Here is a 13,465-nt window from a genome sequence, read left to right as displayed (position 1 = left end):
GTTCTCTCCATGGATGACCAGTGCGGGCTTTTCCCTCAAAACCGCAAACCACTTAAGAGAGAGGAGGAGATGTTACTCATAAATGTGAGACATGTAGTTCCATAAATAATATGAATAAGGATGATATACAGTGGAATGTTGCGACACTGGTCAACCTCAAATTTGCTGGGATTTAGACTCAAATTTTCCCAGAGGAAATGGAAATAGAAACATTATGTTGGCTTACGAATGCCCCAACTTAAGAGTTTTTCGAGTCGCAAACAGTCACTTGGTTGATTTTATTTTTTTGTTCTGCTATCTCAGGCCACCACTGTATGAATAAACTGAGTTAGGAACTTGGTCACGCAATGAAATAAGATCTTATATCAAGGTACTAGTGTTTTCTGTTCCGGTGTGTCGCCGCCGTAAAGCCCACCTACCTTTTTCGTGTAACATTTTAACATTAGGTAGTTGCTGTCGTGCAAGTGTATCATTCAAATGCAGAGGCATGCGCCTGGGAGGTGAGTCTCTTCACACAAAGGCTACTTTTAGCTGACTTTGCATAAATTGCGCGAATGCCACCATCCATTTTCTAGTGCCTATTCCATCCTTGGATTCATCGAAAAACTGTCGTCTGGTTAATTTATGCCGCTGCTCTCTTTTTTTTTTGTTTGTTTTTTGTTTTTTTGGGGCCATTCAAATAGCGTCTTTTTTTGGGGGAAATTTAAATGCTCGCATGTTTCTCTCTCCCCAGCGAAGAGTTGCGCAAGGAAGTTCGCCAGTTGAAGAAGGAGCTGAAGGCGTTGAAGCAAAGAGAAGATGGCCCTAAGCCTGCCGTGGATGAGGTCAAGGAGGGTATGTGCAACCGCTTTTCTTCGCTTTCATTGTTGTTGTTTTTAAACAAACAGATAATATAGCGTCCCACTTACCGCGACGAGGCACATTTGAAAACCGCCATTAGCAAACTCTCGCCACTCTGACAGCCGGGTGGTCCGCGCTACATTCTCAGCTAATGGTCACTAAGACAGACGAGCTGGCCTCTGATTGTGTCAATTAGTTCCAGACGTCTATTGTTCTCTCCCACAAGGCTCTATTCTTGTGCGAGAGCTTGCAGAAAATTACACAAACGGAAAGTAAACGGCGGACATGTTTTGCCGTGTTTTACGACCTCGCTGGCCGCCGTCCTTTGCTACACTGCCTCCATTTCGTCTCCTGAAAAAAGAACCTCATTTACACCTCGTCCAGCCAGCGCCATGTTTGCCGCCCAAAATGAACGAGGATATGAAAAAAAAAAAAATAATCGAAAAAGGAATCGTAAATTGTACAAAATGCAGTGTTGCCTTGAGATTGAAGTTTAATTTGTTCCGCGGCCCCGTTTGTAACTCAAAACACGTATCTCAAATCATCTTTCCCCATCAAAATGAATGAAAATGCCATTGATCCATTCCAGGCTACCTCTTTGTACTGTGTTTTTAATATAATAAATAGCAGTCGTCAATATTTTACTTCATTAAAAAACATACAGTAATGACATAATTATATAGAATGTAAAGAATTAGGCATTTTTCTGCATCAATTCAATTGACATTGTGGTGCTCTCTCTGGTGTGCTTAATTGGTTACAACAGTGTGACTTCGATGCTGTTAGTATAGTTCATATCTTAAAAAAAAAAAAGTAAAAATACAACAAAAACCATGAGAAAATGATGTATACTGTAGTTTGTGGTCGTCTTCGTATTTGGCGAGAGTTTAGATTCAGAGCGTTCTCGTACAAATTACACGATGAATGACACATGGAACTCTAAGGGCGACGGACGTTTACGCTGTTTTATCTGTTTTCGTACTTACTGGGGGTCTCAATGAGCCATAAGGAGGTATTTCAAGTCTTTTTGTTTCCAGCTTGGCCACAGGACGGTGCTCCTTTTTTAAGAGCGATGGGGGGGCGGGGGGTGTAAATCTCCACCGCAGCGGTGTGAGCCGCACGCATTGACGCGACCGTCCCCGCCGGCTTGAATCGCCCTCTTGCGTTCTCCTCTGACCTCCGAGCTGCTAAGTGCGGGAAGCACTTAACGTTGGCACTGTAATTTTTGACAGCTGCAATAAATGATTATTGAACCACTCATTGTTCTCGAATAAGTCACTGACAAATCATCAGGTCTTTAAAGTGTCAAAACAACAAAAGAAGTTGCAAAATCTCCTCAGCGCTCCAAACCCCAAATATTTTACTGAAGCAGCAAAACCGAGCAAACAAGAGCCTGCAACCAAAGGAATGTTTTATATCTTGGCAGCGAGTTAGTGTTGTAAAGCTCCAGATGGGACGGACGCGACTACCCCCCGTGGGCTGGAATATCATCCACGCTCACGGAGGTAACCGGGAAGCGACGCTCCAGACCTGTTTCTCGTATCTTTTCCACGAGGTTTAAACCGACCCATGAGTTTCCCAGAGGCGGGATGGCGGCTGTGTGAAAGGGGATAGCACAAAGTGTCACGTTTAACACCGGGCATTCACTTTTCTCACCCTGTTGTGTCAAAAATGCTTCGTGTCACACCAGACATTAATCTGATCGTGGGGTGCCCTGTTTCAAGATGAGCGATCCAATCAGAGCAAATCTCGTTTAAAATGTCGCATAATAATGAGAAATCCGACCGTCTCAACTGCCAGTAGGAAAAGAAACTAAAATATCTTGAACAAAGGACGTCTTCATTATTATCTTCTACTCAAAAGCTGTGCTGATCTCAAATCCAAAACGAGGCAACACAACCATCTGCAGGGATCTGCTAGTCATTACAGTGGTTTAAAAACCTGAATTTCACAGACAAGCTTGGGGAGACCCTCTTTCATGCCTTCCCTTTATATAAAAAAAAAAAAAAAAAAAAAAAAAAAAACTACTGCCACGAATATATTCGTCAGTGGCAGTAAACGGTTGGATTCCAGTTAACAACTGTAAAGGTCCACGGCAGTGAATCAATTAAGCGAATAACTGAGGATAGGTTAAAAATAAAAACGTGCCAATCAGTGCGGGAGAACACTTTATTTGGTGCAAACCCTTTAAAAACAATTGCTTAAAAATCCGCAATATAGCAGGGGCACGCACAATGAACTGCGATCTAATTGGTGGGGGACAGAGAAGCCGCTGTGTTGTCCAAATCGAAACGACTGTGACAATTTTCGGCCAATCAAACGCTTGACAGACTACGGTCAACTCAGACTCCGCCTCCAAGGCCGATAGATTTGCCTTTGCCAACTAATTGCTAGTGTCAGAACCTCTGATTGACACACTTGCAACATATTCACCAGTTTCTTGTTACATAATGATTGATACATGGTTGCCTTAGAGTACAACCGTCAGTATTATTATTATTTTTTATTTTTGTTGATTGATAATCGAAAGCGAGGTCGCGTCGGCGAGGTTGCGCCGCTTCGCTCTTCATATAGCCGATTATCATTCCGCAGACGAGCACCTTTTGTCCTATAAAAGCTCCTGGTTGCTACAACTCTTGATTTGTTGCCCAGGTGACTGCAGAGGGCAGGAATGTAGTTAGAAAGGCCGTCAAACTTCAAGCTAGTCGTTAGGGGCAACAGCTGGAGAGACCGTCGGGAGTCCGACCCCCCTCCACCCGCCCCCCAAAACCTCGCCCCACCCTTGTGCGACACCTCAGGGCATCATCAGTCAGCATCCAGGGTGTCAAGGGATGACTAGTGGAAGGTGATCTGCAGCCCGCAGCCCCCAAAAAAGGCTGAATTTGCCATATTTTATATGCCATTTTTTTGAAGAAGGAAGTCCAAAACTCTGTTGCTTTTTTCATTTCCTTACCTGCAACGACAATTGATGTAACAGCACAAGAAGGGTCCAGGATTGCCAAACTAATGTCCTATTAAACAGTGATTAATTTGTACATTAAGCAGAAACGTGTAAAACGCAATTCGGTAGGTACGCCGCTCAAAAAAAGTCGCCGATGCGCTTTCAGCCGTTTATCGAATGTGTACAAACAGTCAAACACCCAAATACGAAATGAGAACACTCACAAGGGGCAGATGCAGATTGCTAATAATTCAGCTCCACAAGGTCAGAACTTGCAGACCATTTGCCAAAACTGCAAGAAAGTTGCGGGTATTTGACCAAGTTGAGGTCCCCCCCCCATAATTTGTGAATTCATGACTAAGGGACTGATAAATCGTCCCAAACGTCAAAACGTCACATTGAAGGATGCGACTGCCGCTAGCTCGCTCGCCAGACGTGGTTCTGGCCTCCCTGTGGTTTCTGTGAGTTCATGTGTTTGTCAGCGCAGCAAAACACGAGCATGGCTACAGACGTCTGTCATGTGCCCGCAACAAACATCGCATCATCACGCTGCAACGCCAGCCAGCCAGACCGTCTGCTGCCCGGTGACCTCACGTCGGGAGTTTCGCACCAGACACCGCCGCCAGAGGTGCGGTGGAAAAGTATTCTCAGCTGCGTTTGGAACACTTTCTTTGTTGTGTCGTACGACTCCGCAACTTCCGAGACGCTTCCGTCAAGTGGTTTCGTTTGGTTCGCCGTCATTTCATCCGTAAAACCTGATTAGGATTTGTCTCCGTCGTGGACTGGCAGTAGCTGTGTCGCAAAATATGGCAAATAAGCGACATAACCGTAGTGCCTTGTGTGGTATGTAAAATAGTTGCAGCGTGGATAGATGGAAAGATAGAAATGGATGGATGGATAGAGATCGATAGATTGTTTGCTGAAAAGTGGGAAGCACGAGTCGGATATTTTGTGTATCTTTACAACGGAAATGGCAAAAGACGTGTACCGTAGCAAACTTGCACTGCTTGGTTGAAACAGTAAAAAGATGAGAAGAGCAGCTGCTTTTGTAGGCGGCGGCGATGTCGAAGGATTTGTGCCGGAAAACGGTGGCCTCAAATGTCGGTCAACTGCGGAGGAAGATGAAGCGAGGGGTCGCAAGGTTGCGGCCCAAGCCTCGTCCATCTCCAGTTCCCAGATGAGACTACATCCACCCGCGCCGCTTTCCCGTGTTATCGCCGGATCAGCGTGCACCCGTCCTGGCGTCGGTTACGCTCGATAACGCTTCGCCTGTTTGTCCAGAGAGCAAAAAGCCGAGCAGCGAGGCTGTCGCCGAGTATCTGGAGGGGAGGAAGAAGTACGAGGAGCGGAGGAAAGACAAGCGCAAGAGAGGCTCGGGCAGGGAAGAACAGGTAAGCGAGTTTGTCAACGCCAGATGGCGGTTGGCCTGCGCGTGGCTGTCGAATGACGTTTGTTCCCTCAACAGACGATGGAGCTGCTCAACCGTTTCAAATCCAAGCTGTCGTCGGCCATCAGCGAAGCCCCGGAGGAGGAGGAGGACGAGGAAGAGCTGGCCGAGGACGACGACAAAGGATGGTGAGCGACCGAAAAAGAGGATGGCCGTGCACCACTTTTGACATTGCTTCTCTCATTCCAATAGATGAAATACGGTTCATTCAAATAAATGTGTTGGTGCCAGATTTGAGGTCATTAGATCACCTTTTCACCGACTCGCTGCCCCGGACCCGGATCCCGAACTTGTCGTTCGGATCCGTGTCAAACTTCACGCTCATCTAAATATCATTCCATTCAATTCAATTGTTTATTTCAGCGTTCATAAAAAGTGAGAAAATACATAAAGACTGGTAACACGGTGAAAACTACCTCTTCAAGAAGGATTCGGTACCATTGGTCTGTCCCCGTGTCGTGTGATATTTCTCTGCGTTATTAACCAACTTAAAGTGTTGAAAGAAGCTATTGACTTATGAAATGTTGTAAAACTCTGTGACAATATGTCACCTCAAGATTGAAAGTCTGGATGGTTTTTAGACGATAATGAGTGATAATATTTTGGTTAGATACATTTGAGGGAGCCTGTTTTTGTTAAAAATGGATCACGGTTATGCGTCGGTGCAGAAGGAACTGGTCAGCCACAAAGGTAAGATTCATTTCTACTAAAAACTGCGTGAAAGGGGGCTCCAGAAAGCGTCCGGATGTTGGTGAAGTTTGACACGGCGAGTTCAGGACACGGGTCTCGATTGCATGCTGGTTACCTTTCACCTCGCCGTTTTCTGCCCGACCAACAACAACAAAAAGTCGCGGCAGCACGTCGGACCTTCCACTTGCTTTAATGCGTGCCAAAGTTCAGGGGGTACGTACAGTACGCGCACGCGTCAGCCCGCCGCCGCCAGGAAATGGGTCCTGACGCTGTGTCCGGCTCTCATATTCTGTTTTTCAGCGCAGATCTTAAAAGCGAGTCCAGTTTGAAATGAATACCATGTGTGTGAATGAGAGATTTAGAATAACACAATCTGTTGTTATCATTAGTCTCCAGCAGTGTGTGTGAGTTTGGGGGAGGGAGGGAGGGAGGGAGGGGGGGTGCTAATGAATTTGAGAGAAGCCCCGGTTGGTAGACACCTCACTGTGCCGCCAGGTACGGCAAGGACCATAGGGGGGACTGGGGGCCGGCAGCCTTAGCGTTCCTGGAAAAACAGCAGTGGGAAGTGTGTGCCACTGCAGGAGCAGCACACTCAGAATGTGGGTTACAACAGGTCAGACACTGGAAGTCAAGTCTGGGACAGAGGAGGTAAACTATTCCATCTGTGTCGGTGCTCCCCCCCCCCCCCCCCCCCCCCCCAGGCCCCTGCCTCGACATTTACTCCCTCCTCCCCACCTAAGTGAGCAAAGGCAGAAAAATAAACAGCAGAGGCTTCTGTAGCATTGTATCACGGCCTCGGCCCCTTTCACGCAGAAAACCGGCGTTACAGTAGAGCTGAAGTGGTGCGCAATATAGACCCCTTCGCTTCAGCTTATTTCAAAGTAAAGTAGCGATGGGAATCAAAGACAGCTTGTATTTTAGAACCGATTCCCAGTAATTTGATTCTTAGTAATTGTTTGCTTTCCTGACGATTCCGGTTGTCAAGTCCCCTTAGGGAAGAAAAACAAAACAAAACGCTTTGACCGGGGCCCCGCCACTGGCGAGGCTGCTTAAAGCGCTTCGTTCTCGGGTGCGAGTCGGCCCGACGCGACGGAGAGGGAAGCAGGAAGAAAAGAACCAGTGCTTTCACCAGAGCATCGTCAGTGTTTCCAAATGTTAATAGCCAAAGTGTCATATATTGGGAACATATGCAGTGAAAACAATCTGTACCCGCTGGTTTCAAAAAGAGCTGATATCCTGGCAAGAATGCTGCAAGTTAGAAGCGCTCCTCTGACTGTTTTCAGTCTCAATGTTTAAAGTTGTTGTATCAGTTGGGCTTAAAAACCCAAATATTTCCTTTTCTCTGGACCAATGACAGTGAAACTGGACCGTTTCCTAAGGCAATCTGATATCTTGTAAGGTCCGCAAAAACTCCATTAGGCATTTTGGCCCCCCCCCCTCAGGATGCATTACAGATTATGAATGCATACTAGATATGCTGTATCTTCTCTCCAAACTTAAAGATATTGAAGAGTTAAAACAAATAAACCCATTTGTAGTGTTTTATTGCCTCAGCCAATGAGAACCGATGAGGAATCAGATCAGAAGCCGTATCGATCATGTAATCGGATTCGCTAAATACTTCGATTAATAATCGATTCCCATCCCTAGATGGGAACTAGATCTAGAACTAGAACCTAGAACTTCTCATGTTCGCCCTTCAGGTTCTTCTTAAGCCTTTGGTTTGGTACAGTAGACTTGCTTGTATACTGGAAATCCCCATAAAAAATTATTTCTTCGAAATCCACAATATGGTGAAGCGCGAAGTCGCTGACGCGGAATTGACCTCTTTGACCGCTCTCCTGTCTCCACCTCGTCCAGGCTGGGCCACGTGCTGCACTTTGACGAGCAGTCCCGGAAGGTCAAAGACGCCACCGTGCAGGACGAAGACACCTTCGAGATCTACGACCCGCGGAACCCCGTCAACAAGCGGCGGCGGGAGGAGAGCAAAAAGATCATGAAGGACAAGAAGGCCAAGAGGTGAGGTCGCGGGGGGGGGGGGGGGGGCCGAGGTGGCGGTGGTCGAGGGCCCTGCTTTGTGGAGCGATTCCCAAACATCTGGATTTATGACGCAACCGTGATCGGACACTTTTGGACTGCTGCTACGAGTCATTTGTGATGTTTTTGTGATGAACGGGATTACGATAAACTCTTAATGAGCTGTCACGACTAACGATCGATTACTGTCTGTGTGATCAATTTTGGTCCTTTTCTCTTGCTTGTGGTCTTGGTACAGTTGAACCCCTGATTCATCGTTCGCAACGGCGCTAATCCCAGATACTTAAAGGGGTCGTTTGCAGTTTAAAAAAAAAAAAAAAAAAAACTTGCTCATATATGTTTAAACTGTCTGTATGAACTGACATTAGAATATTATTAAAATGATCTCTTGAAAAATCACTCCTCTCTGGCCCCATCTAATGCTTCTGATTTGAAGTTATTCTTTTACAATTGGGCATGGCGGGACAAGAACAGCCAATCAGAAAGAGTAGTAACAGGAGGCGTGACCAAAGGGATGGCAATAATTTGCGTGCGCACACACACACACGCACACACACACGCACGTGGGTGTGACACGTCGGCCTCGCTGTCTGTCCACCCAGGACCCTCCCACAGTGCTGAAATTTATTTGGAGAACTGTTCTTATTATTTCCTCAAAGAGATGTTATGCCATAGTTTCCCATTTCACATACAGTATCTCGACAACGATACAGTGAGAACAGGCAATAAGGAATAATTGGGGGGGGGGGGGGGGGGAAGTGTCTTAATCATTTTAAGTGTTTCAAGCATGTGAGAGTCTGAAAACTATTTTGAAAATGTGATTTTATATAGTCTCTATATCACGGATTTTCACCGATTGAGGTTAGGTCTGGAACATATCCGCCGCAATAAAGGGGGGTTCACTGTACTTCAAAACAAATGTTAAACTCGTCGTCGTATTGCAGCGGCCAAAGCCCCTGTCCTGGTTCAGCGCTCTGACAAGTGAAAACAAAGACTTTGGTGGTTTTGAGCTTAATGACCCACCACCGCCGCGTGTGACCAGAAGCTGCGTTTGGCAAGCACACCATCCGTTTTTTCTTTTTAACCGCACTTCTGGGATTATGCTTAAACGTGCATGTGGAACAGGAAGCGGAGTTAATGTTACATTAGCCGCCGCTAATCTAAAACAGGTGCCACCGCCGGAACAATGTGCAAGTCGCTGAATGTGTCATCGGGATGTCGTGGAACACACCCACTTACAGTGTAATTGGCAGAAGGCCATTCGGATGGATCTGTCATATAATCAGTGCAATGATTCCTCCTGCCAGTTATTCATGATAAGCGCCACCTTGCACAATAGAAATAAAGAGAACGGTTGGAAATAAGCCACAAAGTTGGGGGAAGTTGCAGTAAGTCTCTCATATCATGAAGTGATGCACATCTATAAATCAATCTTATCTCTCTTAATCTTTGCGATTGTTGCACCCGCCATGTCTTAATGATAACAGCCAGCTTGCCCAATAGAAATCTAAACAGAATGGCTGGAAACAAGCCACTGAGTCAGAAAAGTTGCAGTAATGTTCACAAAGTCATGCACAGCTATCCGTCTATTTCTCTTTCTTTTGGATTGCTACTCCCAAGAGTTACCGTACTTTCACGACCATAAGGCGCACTTAAAAGTCTTACATTTTCTCCTAAATGGACGGGGCGCCTTATGTGTGCACCGAGTTCCAAAATCTATAAATGTTGTTGTGTGATGAGCGCTCCGCTTGACTGACTGGGAGCATTTCCTGCCGACACGCTGCTTATCCAGAAGAAAAGCAGACGTGGCTGAGGACAGTTAAAGGGGGAAGGGTGCGCGTGGGGGAGGACGCTAAAGGCACGCCCCCAGTAGGTATATAGCGCCGGTATGTGCATTGTGCAAAACATCATCGGTTTGGCTAAGGACCCCCGAAAAGCCAGCCTCCGCTCGTAAAGTAATCCAGCCGCCCCTAATTTTGTCCAAACGAGGCATTACGGTGAGAAGTCGCCAACTCGCGGCGAAAGCCACCTTCAAAATAAAAGCTTCCCAATAGTACGGACGTCAATGTTCTTCGGTTAACGAATGCAACCAGCTAGGTTCATGTGAATCTTGAGATGCATTAAAAAAAGGTAGTTTATTAGTTTTCTGAGACTTTTATTTTGAAATACAATATCAGATCTTCATCAAACCTCTTTTAGTGGAGTCCTCGGTGGTCTGTCACACAGATCTGGACTTGTCTTGCGATACCAACGGGGTTATGTTGGGGTGGCTTTTGCTCAGTAGGTAGAACCGGTTCGAATCCCTGCTAGGACTGTCCGCATGTCGAAGTGTCCTTAGCATAGGCGACCTGTCTGGATGTGTCATATAAACGCTAAAATCTTTATAAATACTAAATTCCACGTCTTCCAAAAGCAATAAAACAGAATGACCGGCAATACTGGAAACCACAACGTAAAGAAGCTCCAGTGATGCAGTCATTTTCGTGTCGGAACGTTGAACTCTTGAATCCTCAACGTTCCTCATCCAGATTGATTATTCCGGTCGACATTGGCAGTGGACGCAGAACCACAGGTGTCCAGTACGTCTTTCTTTCTTTATCTGTCAGTGTTTCTTTATCTTCTCACACGAGTCCAACAATCCGGACACAATTGGCAGCGATCGACCCCGGGCACGATCCGTTCACGTGCGAGCCTGGATGTGTCGTACAAACAATACCGTCGTCAATCTCGCATAGTTATGAATGATAAGCACGGGGACCTAGTTTTTAGATTTGGAATCAATGTACTTCTTCCCAACCTTCTTTGGACACCGTACGACCTACAGATTGAGTAGTCGACATTTGACCAAAGACTTCTTTGATCCAACTCGTCGAATAAAATAAAGCTCAATATAGCATCTTAGCAGCTACAAGCAGTGGCTCCAAGGTTGCCGTCAAAGCCGAGACCGGACGTCCTCCTAGACGTCGTGAGTGAAGGACGAGAGGACTGGGAAAGTGGGACAGGAACAGCATGTGAATGAAAGCCACCAGAGTAATAACCTCCATTACCATTTGTCCTCATTAGCCGCCTGTCGTTTCCAGGAGCAGGAGAGCCTCGTAATTCACCCGTGATGGATTTAGGACACGTCTCTCTTCGCATGCTGAGAAGGACCTTCTAACCATACAGCGCCGCTTTTTTTCCCGGTCTGTTGGCCTAAGTGATTGGTTATTGATTCTTTATGAAGGTAATCCACTTACCTGGAGCCTGTAGAGGTGACCCGGCTACCTGCAGAAGCTCCGAAGAGATAGGATAAAGATGGGATCTCTCAGCAAAAGTGAACTCTCCCGAGCCTACCTTATAAAGCAGTGGAACGCTGAGCAAGCAGTGTAGTTCATTTGTCAGTAGCTTAGTCCGTAAAGGAAGAGGCAGTGGTTCAGGGGCAGGAACGTAGCAGGTTCGAAGCTTGGACCATGTTTACATCAGAACATTTTTCGATTTATTTCAAATCCAAATGACTCCAAAGTTTTTCCCTTCAATGTGGGCCAGACTATCAACCAGCACTTCCACAAAGAGATCCTTTGGCGTTTGCTTAGTTTATTGCGTGAGAAGAGGCGGGAATTGTGGCAGGATGAGTGCTTCACCATGGCAACACGCCTTCTCACAATGCCCTGAGCATCCTACAGTTCCTGACTCACCCGACCTGGCTCTAGATCTCCCTTTCCCAAGCGCAACGGCTCATCAAGGGAACCCGTTTTGAAGACGTGGGTGGCTTCTCGATGCCCGTGACGACGGAGCTGTGGTGGATCATCGAAAGAGCGCATGAAGGCGTGGCAGAGAAGGCTGGGAAAGTGCGTTAGACACTTCAAAGGGGCAAAACTTAATAGTTTGGATTGAAATCTATCTTTCCGGTCCTGGGTCTCTGTGACACAATTCTCCTAGTTTTAGGGGTTGCCCCTTGTTTGCGTGCACCCACCTGGCACAATAGAAATAAACAGTACCCATGGAAATACGCCACAAAGTCACAAATGTCGCAGTAATTCAGTAACGTATCGTGAAGTGACGCACACAATTATCCCAATTTTGGGGGTGATTGTTAGGATTGTTTGGTGTTGGCTGCTACGATTTTCACCCAGAAACATCACAAGAGATCCGGTACCACAATCCTCCCATATTTCTCAAGGCATTGCGGCCCAAGACTTTCACTTCACATCTTTGACGTCCTCCTGACCACCACCACCCCCCCCTCGGTGTGAATTTTCCCCAGCGAGGTCGGGTCTGGTCGTCAGCTGTGGGGGAAAAATACTTAACAGCACCGGGCCCTGAGCAGACCTCAGCAGATAGCGGGTGCCGGAGCTGTGACCTTCCCATCCCGGGCCAGCATTCCAGTCTGTCAGACCCCTCCGCCCCACCCCCGACCCCCTCAAACGCTACCGAATGTGGACTCTGCAGGCTCTGTGTCCGAGTAGAGCATCTGTAGCTCCTCATCCTGCTGCGCTTTGTTGAAGCGCTAAAGTGTCTGCAACACTCTGAGCTTTCAACGCCGACCGTTTGATTGGAGACAAGAGCCGCGGTTTGCTGTGATGATTAGCGCCTCGTTGTTAGAGCCTCACGCAACCATTCAAGCGAAGAGCACACTTGAGCCGAGATTCCCTACCACTGTGCTGCGACAAATGTTAATTTGCGACACATAATGTGTCTTTGTTCATCTATCTACAGTATAGCAGCGTCGTATATAACTTGATTATATGCTCTTCCACGTGATGGCAGAAGGTACAATTAATCTGTGTCCACCTGGTGCCATTCATACAACAAAATAATAGCTTTGTGTTCAACTAAAAAGGCCCAGATTTCAATCTGGGAGTAAAATGAGACGTGGCCATCTTCATTTCAGTGTACACATTAAGGATTGAACGGCGATCGAAAGTTGTTTTGGAGTCGACTTTAATGTGATGAAAGTTGAGTTGGAAGTCGATTAATCGGCGACGTCATTCCATCTCACGTGAGCTCGGAGCCTTTCCAAAACAACTAACCTTCAGCGGTTTGAACATGAAACGTCTTTGTAGTACAGTCAGTTGAATATCGGTTGAAAACGATTAGCAAATCATTGTTTTCTGTTTTTGATTAGGTTTTACACAACCAAATTGGGGTTTGTAATTAGTAGGAGTCCTGTGCGTGTTTCTCTTCAACAAACTGGCCCGCCTCGTGTTGTGTGTTCCACAGCATAGCACGTATTAGTAGACTTGAACCTTTGGTGATGTAGATGGAGTTTTTCACAGCGCTGCTCTTGTTCCTGACCGCCAGTCCTAACCCTGTTCTGAAACTTTACTTTATAACCCTAACCCTAATTTGAAACCCTAAATCTCTCTTTAAACCCTACTTTGAAATCCTAACCGTTTTGAAACGCTACTTTGAAACCCTAAACCTGTTTTGAAACCCTAAATTTCTCTTTAAACGCTCATTTGAAACCCTAACCCTGTTCTGAAATGCTACTTTGGAACTCTCACCCTGTTTTGGAACCCTACTTTGTAATC

At 46.3% G+C, this 13,465-nt stretch overlaps 1 protein-coding gene across 3 annotated transcripts in view; it reads left to right on the top strand.

Annotated features, from left to right (window-relative positions):
• The window catches only part of cwc27 (CWC27 spliceosome associated cyclophilin), a 36,742-nt gene that overhangs the window by 11,508 nt on the left and 11,769 nt on the right, over nt 1–13,465 (top strand). For 2 of the 3 annotated variants that reach the window (XM_061798977.1, XM_061798975.1), the window contains exons 11-14: nt 734–834; nt 5,063–5,172; nt 5,247–5,356; nt 7,779–7,937. In XM_061798977.1, coding sequence (XP_061654961.1) covers nt 734–834; nt 5,063–5,172; nt 5,247–5,356; nt 7,779–7,937 — 480 coding nt within the window. Of the gene's footprint in view, nt 1–733; nt 835–5,062; nt 5,173–5,246; nt 5,357–7,778; nt 8,355–13,465 lie in introns of those variants that run through there. The other variant, XM_061798976.1, reaches the window with a different exon arrangement.

The sequence above is a fragment of the Phyllopteryx taeniolatus genome, chromosome 15 (genome assembly GCF_024500385.1).
Source record: "Phyllopteryx taeniolatus isolate TA_2022b chromosome 15, UOR_Ptae_1.2, whole genome shotgun sequence".
NCBI lineage: Eukaryota > Metazoa > Chordata > Actinopteri > Syngnathiformes > Syngnathidae > Phyllopteryx > Phyllopteryx taeniolatus.
Note: the sequence above shows the minus strand (reverse complement) of the source record. Positions and strands in the feature narration are given on the sequence as shown.